Source organism: Chelonia mydas, chromosome 1 (genome assembly GCF_015237465.2).
Source record: "Chelonia mydas isolate rCheMyd1 chromosome 1, rCheMyd1.pri.v2, whole genome shotgun sequence".
Lineage (NCBI taxonomy): Eukaryota > Metazoa > Chordata > Testudines > Cheloniidae > Chelonia > Chelonia mydas.
The window spans coordinates 259,004,296-259,020,197 of NC_057849.1; the positions used below are offsets into that span (position 1 = coordinate 259,004,296).

A 15,902-nucleotide genomic window follows, 5' to 3' on the forward strand; every position below is an offset into this window, starting at 1 on the left:
CAAGTAGTGCAGGAACTTCTGGATAACCTTGAAGCTTAAGGTCTGACTGTGGGTCAAAGGGCCACTGGACAAGTTTTGGAGCATTCAGAAAAGCATTTTTGGAGCAGAAAATCCTGAAAATGTCAAGGAAGAAAAAAGCAAATATAAAAACTCAAAGAGTTTGTCCAAGAAATAATGGGTGGGTCTAGCAATGTCGAAATGGACTTCCATTCTGGGGGAAGTGACCTTCACATAGCGAGGTGATGGGTTCTGGGGATTCTATTACTTTTGGCTTTGAAGAAGTGAAATCGACAGTGGAGGCTCCTGGAGTTATCTCAGGGAGCTTGGGAAAGCTGAGCTTGTGTCTCCCATATCCGCTGCCAAAAGAGAATTCATCAGTCCCCCGTGTGGGGACAGATTAATCCTGAAGTATGAAGAGTGGCCTGAGCTGGTTGAAAAAAAAACATATCATAGTGCAAGAGAAATACAGGAATGACCTAATAAGGAACATAAATGATTACTTAGAAAAATATGAAGACGCGCACAAAGCATTACAAGAGATAATAGGGTCATGGAAAAGAGATAGAAATGACCTATTAAGTCATCTTCCCTAGGCTACTTTCACTCCCTTCCTCTTCATCACCAGTGCTCAATAATGCTCTCTGATTCGGACAGTCTGCTAGTCACATGGCTTTTCAAAATCACCAGGTACAATTGTCCTCCATGACAATGGCATGAGGAACAAAGGCTGCTGTGCAAACAACTTCTTAAAACAGTTAGCTGCTATACAAGTAAGCCAAACGGGAATATGGGAGATACAAAGAGGCAATTCCCTCTATTGCTATTTGCTTGATTCTGCTTAAAAAAAAAAAAAAATGTACACGTACTTCAAACAGGCTTTTAATGTCTAATGGACATTGGAGCAGGTCACCCATTGCTTGCTATAGAAGGGTTTTATAAAAAAAGTACGGCTGCTGGTGGGTATTTATTGGAGTGTGAGGAACAGTTCATTTCACGAAATTCTGCATTGTAAAATCTAAATGGTCTAACAGTTCCCAAAGCATGGTATGGGCATTTATTGATATTTTATACATCTAGGTTGATTATTAATGGCAGCTCCACTGAAAGCCACATAACCCACAGACGTTTGACCAATGAAAATAGACTTGCTTGACCAATTTTCTTCATACTTTTGATGCATGTGCACACAAAGAGCTGGGTATCATTCTGCAATTAATCCATTGCTACAGAGCAAAAGGCACTCAAATCCATTCTTAAGAATGGACCACAAAAGCAGAATTCCTTTCCACACGTGGAGGAGAAAAAGGCAGGCAGAAATTGCATACTACAAGACAGTACAGACCACTCAAATAAGCCTGGACTGGTTTCATCCTTAGTCTTGCAAAGAGTGTCAAAAACATGCATGATACAACCCCCAAAAAATAGCTCTACAAGACCTATCTGATAAAACATTTACAGTTACAAACAAGTTATTTTTTGAAGCAAAACAATGTTGAGGTAGGAAAGCAATAGCTACTCTTGAATGCAAGGTAGGCCCGATAAACATTGGAGGAGAGGAAAAGAAGACACTTCTTTCTTTTGGGGGGGTTTGGAAGGAGGTCTGATAAGATTTCAAGACTCCTCACATCTGCCCCCTCCCAAAAGAATACTTCAAAGCAGGTCAAAGACAAAAGGGACAACCCCAAAACACTGAAGTCTTCTATTCCTAGGGCAGGTAGAGATTGCATAGTACACACTCCCCCCGACACTCCTCCCCCTGGCTCCCCGTGTGCCTAACTTCTGTTCTGAATGGTCTACTTCCGGGGTAAGAGACCAATCTCCAGGGGTCACTTAGTCCTTGGCCTCTGCTGAGAGTGCCAAGCAGAGGTGCTAAATAGTGGTGGGTTTCGTGGTGTGGGCAGCAATTTCCATATTCAGTACCCAGATAATTCTTGTTCTCTTTAGTTTAAGCCATAGTTTATGTTTCAAAAAACCTTTGCCGAGGATGTAAAATTCAGGGACCTTGGAAAAAGACTTTGCAAACTAGCCCATGATCAAGCCATTCAGGTTTAGGAAATCCAGGCACTGCATACCATTTCAAGTGCAATAAATACTAAAAAGGCAATTACTGCCCTCCCATACAGATCCCTTCTAAGACTCATTTCTTCCACAGTGCCGACAACAAAAGAAGCAATAAAAATATTTTCCACCTCTGGGGTCCTGATACAATCTAAGAAGATTGAGTAGGCAGGATGTAAATTCTTTCAGGGCAGTAGCTGTCTGTATTCTTGTGTCTTGTACAGAGCAGAGAATAGAGCAGGGATCTCAAACTCAAATCACCATGAGAGCCACATGAGGACTAGTACATTGGCCTGGGGGCTGCATCACTGACACCTTTTCATATAAAGGTACAAAAGCCCCGCCCCCACTCCACCCCTTCCATGAGGCCCCGCCCCTGCCCCGCCTCTTCCCAGCCCCCATTCCAACTCCTTCCCCAAAGTCCCACCCCAACTCCACCCCCTCCCTGCCCCTGCCCCACCTCCTCCCCTGAGCGTGTGGTTCCCCACTCCTCCCCCCTTCCCTCCTGGAAAGCACTAAGCGCCGCCAAACAGCTGTTTGGCAGCGGGAAGCACCTGGAGGGAGGCAGAGGAGTGGGGACGCAGAGCGCTGGGAAAGAGGGGGGCAGCGGGTGAAGGGAGCTTGGCGGCCACAGGAAATAACTCCGGGAGGCATGGGGAGCTTGGTGAGCCACAGCAAATAACTCCGTGTGCTGCATGCGGGCCGCGTGTTTGAGACCCCGGGATAGAGTCACTCTATTTTTAGAATCAAAGCACTGGAGTGTTCCATTCCACCCCACCCTCCAGGTCTGGAGTATTCCAGGATGTCCCAAATCAGGCCCTTTACACATAGTCTGATCACTCACCCAGGTGGTGCAGTCTGCTAGAGTTCTAGAAGTGTTTAATAAAGGGACGAATGATAACTTTAAAAATGGTGTCCTCGTGAAATTAAAAGTTATGTCATTGTATGCAGTGTTTGATCTCCTAACTGAGATTTAGGAAGCCAGAGAGAAAAGCTATTCAGTAGTCTGGTGTACATGGTAAAAAAAAATACTCTCTCGTCTTGTGATGGAGACATTACACAAGCTTCCTTCTTTACATTTTCTGGTGGCTACAATACAGGTGGAGTTAAAAGAATCTGTGGCAGCTTCCCAAACAAAGCAAAAAGAGTAGGCTGTGTGCATGTTGACCAGAGGGGTATAGAAAAAGGAGAAGAAAACACCAAGGAGGCCTGGTCAATATTTCCTCCATCCATAAAAGTGTCTCTCAAATACTGCGTAAGCTATTGCTGAGTGCAAAATCGCTGCCACGTTTGTCAGTATGCTGTGCCCAGGCTGGGCAGTGGTTGAGTTGGGGGCTTTGCAATAGGTCAGTTTCATTGTTGGTCAGTTTCATTGCCACCCCTGAACTAAATTGTAAAAGGTCTTCAGGGTGTCCACATTTCATCATTGCCATGTGCTGTCATAATGTAACGCAGCATTGTGTCATGCTACCAACATTGGCATACAGTTTTTAAACATGGCATCTCTAGGTGACATGTAGAAGCTGCAGCGGTGTTACCAGTAGCTGTGATGTGCGTCTGGGATTCCTGACTGCAGATGTGATTTGGGTTCTTATCAGACTATTGGTGCGAATAGGCAAACCCTAAAGGAGCAGCTGAGAAAAGATTTTGGTCAGTTAAGGAAGAGAAAAAGTAAAACTGAAGCATTTCAGAAGCAGTTTCCTATTTCTGTTGGAGATAAATTGATGTCCTGGAGTCAAGTCTCAGGTAATCTATTTACACAATGTGGGAGTTCTCAGCAACACAATGCATAAGTCTTGTTAGTTTTAAACTGACATACACCCACCCGCACACAACTCTGGAATCCCCTGAGCAGCCACCAGGAACAGCTGACTCCATCACAAACTCTTCACGTCTCCAACTGTCCTCACAACTTCCTCAACCTTCCCACATGGCTACCTGACAGCCTAAGGCAGGAGCCACAAGAGCAGTAGCACGCTCATCACATTTGCCCTCTGCTGACTTACTGATGCTTGGTGGATTCTTCACACTGCCCTCTCCTTTGAAAAGGATGTATCCTCGCTACCGTATTTAACCTACTAGAAGATCCTTGTGCCAGAGGGCTGCCATAGACCATCAGCTCAAAGCCCAGGTCAGCCAATCACACCCTGCCCAGTTTGGGTGTCCCACTGTGGTTGATCCAATGCGCCAGGCATTTGCACAGGGGTCATTGGCAGAGCAGGATTTGTTCCAGTTATTGACATACTTGTGCCAATCAATAGCAGTTGTTGCCGACAGCCTTAGCAAGTTCTTCCTTTTCTGTGTACTGGGTGTTTCTGGCTTGTAGCATTTCTACATAGTCCAAATGATCCAAATTTCTTTTGTTCTCTTCTGGAACTGCATACAAGAGGTATGCTGAGGTCTTCAGTCCATGTTCAACATGAGTGCTTAGACTTTCCGCTGTAAGAGAGACCCTTTCACATCCTTCAAGTTCTTGTGCCAATACAGCCCCCAATCCATACTCATGAGCATGTGTGTCTAATCCAAAAGGGGTTTTTGTAACATGGGTAGGCTAAGATGGAAGCACCAATTCACAATCAGTGCGGGCTGAAATATTTTCCCTTTTACTCCCATTCTATGGGATTTAGCAAACCCACAATTTAACCTTCTGTAATTGGTGCAGAGCCCTACAGAACTCTGTATCTGTCAGCATCTGAAGAGCTGGTCCATTCTGTGCTGACTCAATTTCCTGTCAGTGGAAATGCCCTCCTCCTTGACTGTGTGCCTGAGTCAGGGTAACTTTTTGAAACAACTCACAGTTCTTTGGATTCAATTTCCAATCGGCACTCAAATTTATCACAGGTCATCAGTAAATATATCAATTCTGGATTAGAAATTGTAGCATGCCTCAGGATATCTTCCAGGAAAGCTGAAAGGGGCATGCCACACAATATCCTCACCAGGAGCCTCTCAAAAGGTGGCAGGGGCATTACACAAGCCAAAAGCCATTACTTTAACTTGCCACAGTTCCTGTCCCGCTAAAAAGGCGGTCGTCTTCTTTTGCCATTTTGGATCTACTGCCACCTGTCAACAACTACTCTCAAGATCCAGTGAAGAAAGCCAGATTTAACGTGCTTCTCTGTGCTATTTGCCCCATCTGTAAAATGGGGATAATGATAGTGACCTCCTTTGTAAAATGCCTTGAGATCTGCTGGTAAAAGCCACTATGTAAGATCTAGGTACTATTATTACATCATCCAGGATCTTATCCCATTCATGGCAAAGGATAAAAATCCTTTCAGCTTACAGAAAGTCTGCACAGCAGCTAGGAGAGTGCTTCCCAGCTCAGGTAGAGACACAAGCTAGCTCTGCTCAAGTGAGCACACTAAAAATAGCAGCAGGGCTGCAGGTCCATGGGCTAGCTGCCTGAGTACAACAGCCTGTCAGGCAGCTAGGCCAAGTTGCCACCCATGCAGCCACAGCCGCACGGCTATTTTTTAGAGCCCTTGCCTGACTAGAGCTCTGGTGTGTCTGCCTAACCACACTGGGAAACACCCTCCCACTGCTGTGTAGACGTATGCTTAATTTTCTATGGTCCACATAAAATCTAATGCTACCATATTTTTTCCTAACCAGAAAGACAGATCTGGCCCAAGGTCTACTTCAAATTTCAATTAGACCTTCCAGATACACTTCCCTAAAGACCTGTAAAGACCCTTCTCTTTATGAAATCAGTAAGTGGTGATGCGCTTGTTTGATGAGCTGCCTTCCTCCAGCATCAGTCTTGTGCTGTCAGTGCTGTCCAGCTGATCTTTTCTGGAATGGGACAAAAACTCTCAATTCCTTACAAGCAAGTTTCTCAAATCTTCCTGCCGCTCATTTAAATGTACAACACTGCATGGGAACACCATCTAAACACACACTGGAAAAATCACCTTCCACTCCTTTCTCCCTTAAAGCGTCTCTCTAGGCTAGTATGAACCAGATTCTCTGGTTCCAGGTTTGCCATTGTGGTTTTCTTTTTCCACTATTTGACGTTTGTCAGAAATATTCAGCAGCTGAACAGGAATTTGTTTCTGCTTCAGGTTGACAAGAATTTTAGTAGCTTAAATTCCCCACAGACCCTGTGTCTCAACGCAGTTCTCAACCATTCCCCTTTTCCCCTTCTTAGGGAGCTATCCCAAACATATGGATTGCTACTATACTTTCAACACCTAGGAGAAGGACAACTTGCTTTTACATATAATCTGTCACCTGCAAAACATGAGCCACAACTGAAAAGGAATTTTCAGATGGCAGATGAAGGACACCTTTCCTGGCATCTATTAGCCATAGTAAAATCCAAGTCAGTAACCAGCTCATCCCCACACTCAGCTATCTAGACATCTTGCTCCAATTCTAGAGATGCAATGTTTAAACCCAATTTCCCCATTTTTGGACAGGTGTGTGGTTCCCCAGTCACTCTCGCTACTTGAGCCTAATTTGGTTGTTTGATTTTTGGATCCTCTGTTCCCTAGCATTTTTAGCATGTTTGGTCTGATAACCATTGCATTTGAGCCAGTGTCTACAATAAGGTCTGGTCTACATTACAGACCTATACCAGCATATCACTCCAGGGGCCCTAAATGATGTAGTTGTACCAACCTAACCTCTCCCCCCCCCCCCCCCCCCCCCCAATATAGACAGCGCTTTGATGGCAGGACAGCTTCTCCCACCAACATAGCAACCGCCTCTCAGGGAGGTGGATTAACAAAACCGACAGATGAGCTCTCTCCCATTGGCTTAGAATGGTACAGCTGTGCTGATGCAGCATTTAAGTGTAGACATGCCCCTATTAGAGACAACAAGGTGGGTGAGGTAATATCTTTTATTGGACCAAGCTTTTGAGCTTGCACAGAGCTCTTCTTCAGGTCTGGGAAACTGACAGTGCCACTACCCAATACAAGATGGAACAGATTGTTTAGCATAAGCAGTTAACATATTTCAAGGGACCATTCAAGGTGAAGTGGCCTATTGACACCCCTCCAGTCATAGGGAGGAAAGGAAGAGAGTGAGGGAAGCAGCTTGGGGGAGGGGGGGTATTAATGGTTTAAAGATTGTTGTCATAAACCATAAATCCAGTTTCCCAGACCTGAAGAAGAGCTCTATGTAAGCTCGCAAGCTTGTCTCTCACCAACAGAAGTTGGTCCTGTACAAGGCATTACCTCATCCAACTTGTCTCTCTAATGTCCTGGGACCTACACAGCTACACCACAGCATAGTCTCTATTACACATTCAATAGCCAAACTCCCAATGCTGTTCATTAACTGCCCATATCTAAAGGAAACCTGTGGGGTTATCTCCTGTGCTGTCAAGCTTTCCCCTTGTAGCTTGGTGTCAGCTTGTTTCCTGCTCTGTGGGAGGGTCGAACCGTAGGCACTTGGGATACCGTCTTCCTTTGACTTTATAAGGATCCTTTTTGTGGCCAATCTTTTCACAGTACCATCATTCAATTGAATTACTTCCTTTTTTCATTATTGCCAATCTCCTTTGTTTTACAAAACGAATTTAATACCATTTCAAATAATTCAAAAGTATCATGAATCCAGCCACAATTCTCTTCCCCCCCCATCATGCATATTTACAGATCTGTACCTACAGGGCTTGTATCGGACGGCTACAACCTTATGCAGCAGTAGTTGCCTTCTGCACTGCACAGCAAGACACACACACACTCCACAACCTCACATGGCATCCTTGGTTTTGTTTTGAAGACCTTGATATGCAAATCCCCATACAGCAGAGCATCAATGTCTTATCCAAGTTGCCTGGTTTGCTCATTTCCTCATCCAAGCATCTGACTTTAATACGGTTTGTAAGCCCTGGATTTTCTTCTCTAGACAGTTCATCATGTTCCCTGAGTCTTTGCTGCAGTTCATCTTTGTTAAGCAAGTTCCAAGCTGACCAAAGCCTTTTGGTGTTTTTCTATTTCTTTGAAAAAAAATTTGGTCTATGGTAATCAAGCTGCTGTTCATCTCTTCAGTCAGGGCTGGCAAAACAAACTGAGCATTTCATACATAGGTTCCAAAATCCCCTCAGGCCCTTTGTAGCTTCTGTTCAATACAGTTTTTATTTCCAAATGTCTGGATTTGATCTCTGCCTTCAGGGCATATCTCAGTCCTTCCTGAGAAGCCTCCAGACCATTTTAATCCCTCCGGGCCTGTTCTTAGTGCTTCTTGGATAGCTTTGATTTCTGTAAGCACCGCACTGACTTTTTCCATCTTTATTCAATGGGAACACCAGCTCACATTTTCTCTTCTTAGAAATTTAACCCTGTCTCTGATACCAGTATTGAACTTTGGCCAAGTGGTGGCAGAGTTCAGGGTCTTGCTGCAGTTTCTGTCATTGGAAAGAAAACAATGTCTCAGAGTCAGGTCCGGTGTAATTTGTTTTATTTACATGATGTACATGAGTCCTGTTACTCTGAAATCAACACGATCCATCTGCGTACAGGCAACGCTGGAATCTTCAGCTCAGTCACCCTGGGCAGCCACCAGGAACAGCTGCCTCTAATGCTCTCCTCCAGGTTTCCAACCATCCTGCCAGCTGCCATGAACCCTTCCCCTCCTGGCTGCCCTTGAGCCCCACATTCAGCAGCCAGAAAAGAAGCACCAGTGTCACCCTCAGAAGTTTCATCACACTCCTGTCTGCTGACCTACTACTGCTCAGCAGATTCATCAGAAATATAATGCATGGAATCCCTGTAACGCAATGTTTTGGGATACGTAGAGTAGAACAGACACTAGAGAACGCCAATTTCACTTGATTTGAAAGAAAGCATTTACTCAGTCACACTACGTGGAAAATGATTTTGTTCTGACTACACAGGCAGTTGAAGTTTTTTCAGTACTGGTTACAGACGTCACAAACATTTCCTAGAATAGTAGAAGCTTGACTTCAGTGCCTACTACTGGATAAGGGGTAAGTAGAGGACTTTTATAATGCCCCATTTTTCCAAATACATATCAAAGACAGTAACTTCTATAAATTAATTACTATCAACAGGGCTGGACTTACCCCTTACGCACCCCAGGCACAGCATCTTCAGCGCCCCCCCACAGCTGACCTTAGTGTTGCACACAGTTTTAGAGTGGTAAGACGTCCCTAACTGGAAATCTGGCCCTGACTGTCAAGTGTCTCCATTTTTTCCCAAATAGAGCTAAAATAGAAGTATTATAATTAAGCTAAAATTTAATTTTATGCTGAATGTTCCATAATGCAAGCAGCAAAACAGGCACCTACAACATCATTTTTTAAAAGGATTTTCTCACCTCCTCAACCCCATTTTAGATCCAAAGTCATGCTGGCCAGCTCCCGCTACCACAGCACCCTACCGTGCACCACAGTGTGTGAAGTCATCAGAGCACGGTACCATCCTATGGGTGAAGAAAAGATCAGGCAGGTAGTGTAATACTACTGCACATGAACTGTGAGTTCAGGGAGTCAAGTGATCCTACTGGCTAGCTATGCCTAGTCACCATATAAATCCTAATAAAAACTTCACTGTCTCCCTCCTCCTTGGCCAGTCCAGATGGTTAAGGAAATCTCATTAGCGAAGGAAAGACACAAAGATGACAGAAGGCAAACAACCCAAAATGTGGCAGCTGAATGTTAGCATGTCTCCCCCTCCCTTTCAACAAACCAAGTTACATTCACAAAACAAAAGGAAACAAGGTTAAAATGAAGTTTATTAGTTTTTTGTTTTGTTTTTTAAGCTTTTTTTTTTATATAAAACTGTTTGTGAAACAGCTATTTTATTCCCATGGCAGAGTGACCCCTGAAAGATGCACTAACCCCTTCTTAAGGCCTTAACAAGAGAAAATTTGTTTGTTTTTTAAACTCAAATGTTTAAAAATTACACAATTTACAAAAAAATAACCATATGGTATAGGCTATTAAATTGACATTCTCCCTTCCTTTGGAAAAAACAACAAAACCCAAAAACAACCCACCCACACACTAAAGAAGAGTTAACTGAACTTTCCTGGACAATTTAAACACACATTGATTCCATCAACATTCAGACTTCCTGTTCAACTTCCCACCCTGGCAGACAAACCAACATCCTCCTCTAGCCTGCTTTCAAAAGAGACGGCAGCTTCTTGGAATGATTTAGGGGTGTTCATCATTACCATGAATGGCAGAAACACCCTCCCCACACCCACCATTCGGTGCAGACATAGTCACATCTATAAGGGGTGGGGGGGTGTATTTGGCTAGCAGCAGCTACCTTTTACTTCACAAGTCGCATGACCTAGGAGTCAGATGTTTTCAAGCTTCTATTGTTAATCAAAATAAATAGTGTTTCTTGAAAAGAAAATATTGTAAACTCACTCCCCACACATACACATATGAACAACTCATTGCCTGCAGCCATCCAGTCCCCCTTCCTATCCCACAGACGGTTCTGTAATGAAAGAGGATTTTAAAAAAAGTTTTCTTTAAGTCTTGAGCTCTTCTTCCAGAAGCTGGGGGAGAAGAGGAGGGAGACAAATCTGGTTAGTGGAATGCAAATTCCACTCCCATTTCAACAAAAGAGGGATAGTTCAGGAGCCTCATTTGGATTCTGGACTTAATATTTACTGTAGTTAGAAGAAATTGTGAATTTATCTGTGTTTTTAATATTGAATCAAATGCATAAAAAGGGATAGTGCACCTTTCATTTAAAACAAAGTCTTCCAAGACTAAAAAATAGATCTTTATATATATATATATATTTTATCCCTCCCTCTTTAATTCCCCCCACCTGTTTCCTCTTTTTCCCTCCCCTCCCCATTGTCACTATGGAGTTTGTGTCCATGGAAACAGCTGGTTCAGACTCCTTGGTCATATTCTGTGATGTCATCAGTCTTGAGTGTGATGTAAGAATTTATGAAGGAAGTGCTGGCATTGGCAGGCACATCAAGAGGGGGCATGGCTGCACAGTGGGAGAGATTTCATTCAGTCATGAATGTCCACCGCTTTTTATCTCAACAGCCTAACCTGCAACACAAAGTGAACACAGCAATATTAGTATACTTAGGGTTACTCTTGTAACAGCCACCAGGACTTCAGAGCAGCTTACCCAACAACCTGTCAGAGCAGTAATGAAAAGAGCTAAGTTCACAGAAGCATGATCGTGGTTATTTCTTTACAACACATTTTATGTGGTGAAAGGTATTGAATTAACAAGCCCTGGAGACTGTAATCTATTTAGCTACAGAAGGGGTACAGCATGGGCAGCCGCAGGAGCATACGTTTTCCCTACCATCACCAAGCCACAGACCTTATAACACAGAACCACTTCCTGCAGTGAGAAGATCATTAATCTTTAATCTGTTTGCTGGAAACTAGCAACAAAGGGGCCCAATTAGGATCAGTTATGATGGTGGATCTGTGATGTGACACCTGCTCACTAGGAACTGGACTGAGACTCCAACACATTTCATACAGACAGATCACCAACCAGCCATCAGATAGTAACAACTTCCAACCAATACCAATCTGGGACTGTAATGGAACTGATGACTGAGTTAACAGGTTCCATATCCAGTTATTAATTGCCTGAAGTGACCAGTCCTCACTAGAGGGAGGATGAGCCACATTTTGTGTATAGTTTACATTTCCTTATGCTGTTTTCTTGTAGTAGGTTGCAGACTGCAGGGTTACGTAAGATTAGTGTAAGGAACAGACTTGGCGTGTCTTCAGGCAAAACCTCAAACTCTGGAATAGCCAGTCCTTCTCTAGGATGTTTAGTATTTCAACTGTACAGATCAAGAAATCCCATGAGAAAAGATACAGAACTCCGGGAGTTTAAGTATTGTTGAGACTGAGGTAGCTCAAAACAGGAGTCGAATTCTCCACAATTAAAGCCACACTTCCTGTTCATTTTTCTAGGAAACACCTTGCTCTCCCTTAACAAGTTGCCACTGCTAAGAAAACTGAAAAGATTTAAATATCGTATTCCTTCCTGAGACCCAAGATTAAGTTATTTTGCAAGAATAGTCCTTTGCTGTAGCTCACGTAACACTCGTATATCCTTTCATAAATGAGCTCAAGTCAAAAACAAAAACCACAATTTATGCTGAACGTATGTACTGCAGTTAATAGCATTACGGGTGCATGCACAAAACACACCTACTACTGGCAGTTAAAATTCCAGAACGCCCTGCTGGCTGTGCTAGGAAAAGATAAGCTACTCTGGGTATCAGCACACAAAGTAGATCCCATCCCAGCAAGCATACTACTTTACTGCTAAAATTTTCACATGCAGCAATACAAGGCTAAGAGCAAACAAAAAGACATGAGGCAAGTATGTAAAAAATAAACTACTATAAAGAGGTGATATCATTGAAGGAGAGAGGGAAATTCCTAGAAGTAACAGCTCAGGCAGCTAATCCTTGTTGGTATTCATAGCAAGTCCATGCTGCTGCCTCTGGCTTCTGTACAACTGTGGCTTGCCCATGCTTGGAAGCAATCCAGCGCATTAGGCATTGACTCAGGGAAGGATCAGGCTCACCATATATAAAGACCCTCCCTGTTCCTGGAAAAAATCCAGAGCACCAGGCACACTCACCCACAGTCACTCGTATCTGGAATTGATACAAATGTTCTAGGGGCAAATTGGCTCAGGAAGAGAGGAGCAGCAAACAGACACACAACCCACTGCCATTCCTGAACTTGATCCAGAGCACTAGAGTGCAGGCCCCTTTTTCCCTTACTGGGATCAGAATGAAAGCAGCCAAAAACAAAGAAAAAAAACTCCAACCACACCAACAGCCAATCCTTCTATTTTAGCAGACAACTTTACAGCCATTTCCACCAAAAGCAGCAAAAGGACACACATCTGTCCCACTGTGGGAAGATAGTTTCCCTAAACTACCATGCATATCACAGTTATTCAAACTTACAAGAATAGCTTTGATTGGAGGGGAGGGAGTGCAGGGCCAAATTAGAGGAAAGGATCCATAAGACATTCTCTACTGAAAAAGGGTGGGGAGATACACCAGTATCTCCAAATTAGAAGTATCTGGGAGAAGAGAAGAGGTGGGGAGAATGCAACACCCAGCTTCAGGCACAGCATTCATATACTCGTGGTTTTATCCCCCTTTCCTCTCCCCTGGGGGATTCTCAAATCCTTGTCATCGTTCTGAGGACGCCTTAACTCATACTACTCCATACTTTCACACTAGGCTTTTTATTCAGAGCTTATGGGCCAGATCTGTGGCTCCTTGTCTGGCCTCTACGCACCCCTCCTCCCGTGCAAAGTGGCCCTAAAAATGGCCCAACAAAGCTGCTGGAAATTCTAGCGATGGAGGAGAATCCTCAGCAGGCATAGTCAGCTCTGCAACACCCCGCTTTTCTCCCCCCTCCCATGTTCACATAAGGGAACATCTTGGGGGTGGGAGGGAACGCGCTGAGGGAGCATCTAGCTCCAGTGACACCTGGCCAGTAGAACAGCTCTAGCAGGCAGTTACAAGCAAGCTGAGATTTGAGGAGCACGGAAGCTGCTTTTACTTCTGCTAAGGGCTAAACTGGCTCCAAGGACTGAAGGAGCAAAAAGATGCTTTAAATCACCTCCCTCTTTTCCTTGGGGTCCTGTGCCAAGTATTGGCCAACCAGATTTGGTAGCCATATAGAAGCCCTACTATATGGGTTAAAAGTAGAAGTTATTTAACAATTTTCACTAAGCTGTACAGGAGGGGGCTTGCATCATCAGGCTCTAGCCTTGTACCCTCCAGTTAGAGCTTCCTTGGCCTGAGAGGCAGGAAGCTCAACTTACACCAAAACAGGAATAGCAGCAATGTACTATAAACCTTTCACTTCCCAAAACGAATACCCAAACGTGGAGAGACTATTTATTGCCATTCCTCCAACAAAAATACCCATGAGGGTGGAAGAACTAATAAGCTCCAGAGAAGACAGTAGTGGGTAACAAGACCATGACCCACACATATATAAATGAGCGTACTGTGAGATGTAAACTGGGCCGCTTGGAGAGTCCCTGAAACCAGGCAACTAGCAAAGGCTGCAGCCCTATAACCAGAGTTCTGACCTGCACTGCATTATGCACTATCTTCTACATTAGAGCTACTTCAGGCTCTCTGGCCCAATGCACTACCTATCAGGTGGTAGTTTGCAGGACAGGGGCTGCTGGCTGGTAGTGGAAGCAGCTGCTTCTCAAGCTGCAGCTCTGGACTCCCTGTTCCTCTACTCCCAGAAGCAAAGAGGCCTATGAGGGAAGGAGGGAAGCTGCCCATGAGTCGTCTGCAGTAGTCAGACAGGAGAGGGTGCTGCTGGGCTTACACAGGAGGGGGAGGAAAAATGAGCAAAAACTGCCCTGCAGCTTAAGAGCCTGATGTGGTCCCTGTTCCCCCCTGTGAATAATGTCTAGGGCTAGGCTCCTTCCCAAAATCTAAAACTGGCTCCTCCTGAGCAGCTTCAGTCTTTAGCTCACTGGCCTCTCTATACTTCTTGGAGGGAAGGGGTATGGTGGGGGGGGGGGGGGGAAGAATCACCACCAACAGCAGCTCCTTGGGAGGGACAGAGGAGGATGGCAAATCAGCAGTGTGTGTGAATGGGCATGATTGGAATATGGGAGGCTACATACATTTGGGGGCCTCATTAATTGTATGGGGATGTTGCAAGAATTAATTTGGGGGCAGTCTGGGCAGGGATCACTCAGGCCCTCACCCTGGTGCCCCATGAAAAGCCTATGTAGAGAGCCCATTCCTGAATCCACCAGAAGCCTGGAAAGGGACCCCACATATACCTGACCCTAAAAGTGGAATACTTTTGTTTTGTTGTATGTCATACCACAAGCAACAGATACTTCTTGTTTATGGTGTGACATACAACAAAACACCAGTGTCATTTGTCACCACTGTGGTGGCGTATTTTTCACATTGGCAGGTTGGATGGTTGAGAGGCATGCCCACAACTTCCCATGGGGAGCAGAAGAATGTTGGGGGAGGGGAGAGGTAGAGGCAGAGTTGGAAAGGGAAAGAAGTTGTTAAAAGAACCGTTTTCCCCCTCTCTCTCACTCTAATCTTCCCCCTCACCTAACAGCGCTTGTCAAAAGCAAGGGCAAATGCCCTGGATTCACTGTTTCCTTATTGGGGTAACTTCTAGAAGGAGGGGAGGAACAAAATACAATGATTATTATTAATAATAATACTTTGAGCACCATAGCTGTACAAAGCACTTTATAAAGCTAAGACGACAGGTATCTGTCTCGTGGAACTTAAAACGGATCAAGCATAAAACTCAAAGTAGACTGCCCTGCGAGAGGGGATTAACATTGGAAAACTATGCCGTGACTTTCCTCTAAGAACACACAAGTCAAGCAACTTGAAACTGAAAAACCCACATGAAAAAAATTAAGGGCACATTAATGTTCACTGACTCCTTAAGTCTTATAAAACAAAGATCTAACGGTTATCAGGGTGGATAAAAATAAATAATTTAAAAATAATTAAAAACAATTTTTTTTATTTAAATTAAATACAGGTTTGTTTTTTAAAATAAACATATTTAAAATTAAACTTGAAACTCACAACCTATATTAAGGCCTGGAACCAGACTTTGCCATACTGCTAAACAACTTCTGAGAGCAGGAGCCACGTCTGCAGGTGTAGAGAATATCTTCCTCACTTCAGTTTATTCAACTAGTTCAATTCAATTACTAATTAATTCAAAGTTAAGAAATCAAGTCGGAATTGAAAAAGTAGGAAATACTGTCTTCCTCTTCCAATCTATGAATAAGAACTAGGTGTGAGAGGATGAGATCTCCTAGTTCTAAAATCTTTAATGGCATAGTGACCAGAAACAATCAGTTCAATCTACT

At 43.9% G+C, this 15,902-nt stretch overlaps 1 protein-coding gene across 6 annotated transcripts in view; it reads right to left on the bottom strand.

The window, feature by feature from the left end:
- Positions 1–9,747: 9,747 nt before the first annotated feature.
- Positions 9,748–15,902, bottom strand: part of TCF20 (transcription factor 20) — a 211,665-nt gene continuing 205,510 nt past the window's right edge. For all 6 annotated transcript variants that reach the window (XM_037883063.2, XM_043544424.1, XM_043544410.1 and 3 more), the window contains one exon: positions 9,748–11,059. Coding sequence is in view for 2 of the 6 variants with exons in the window: in XM_043544424.1 (XP_043400359.1) it covers positions 11,042–11,059 (18 nt within the window). In the remaining 4 variants the exon portion in view is untranslated. The remainder of the gene's footprint in view (positions 11,060–15,902) is intronic.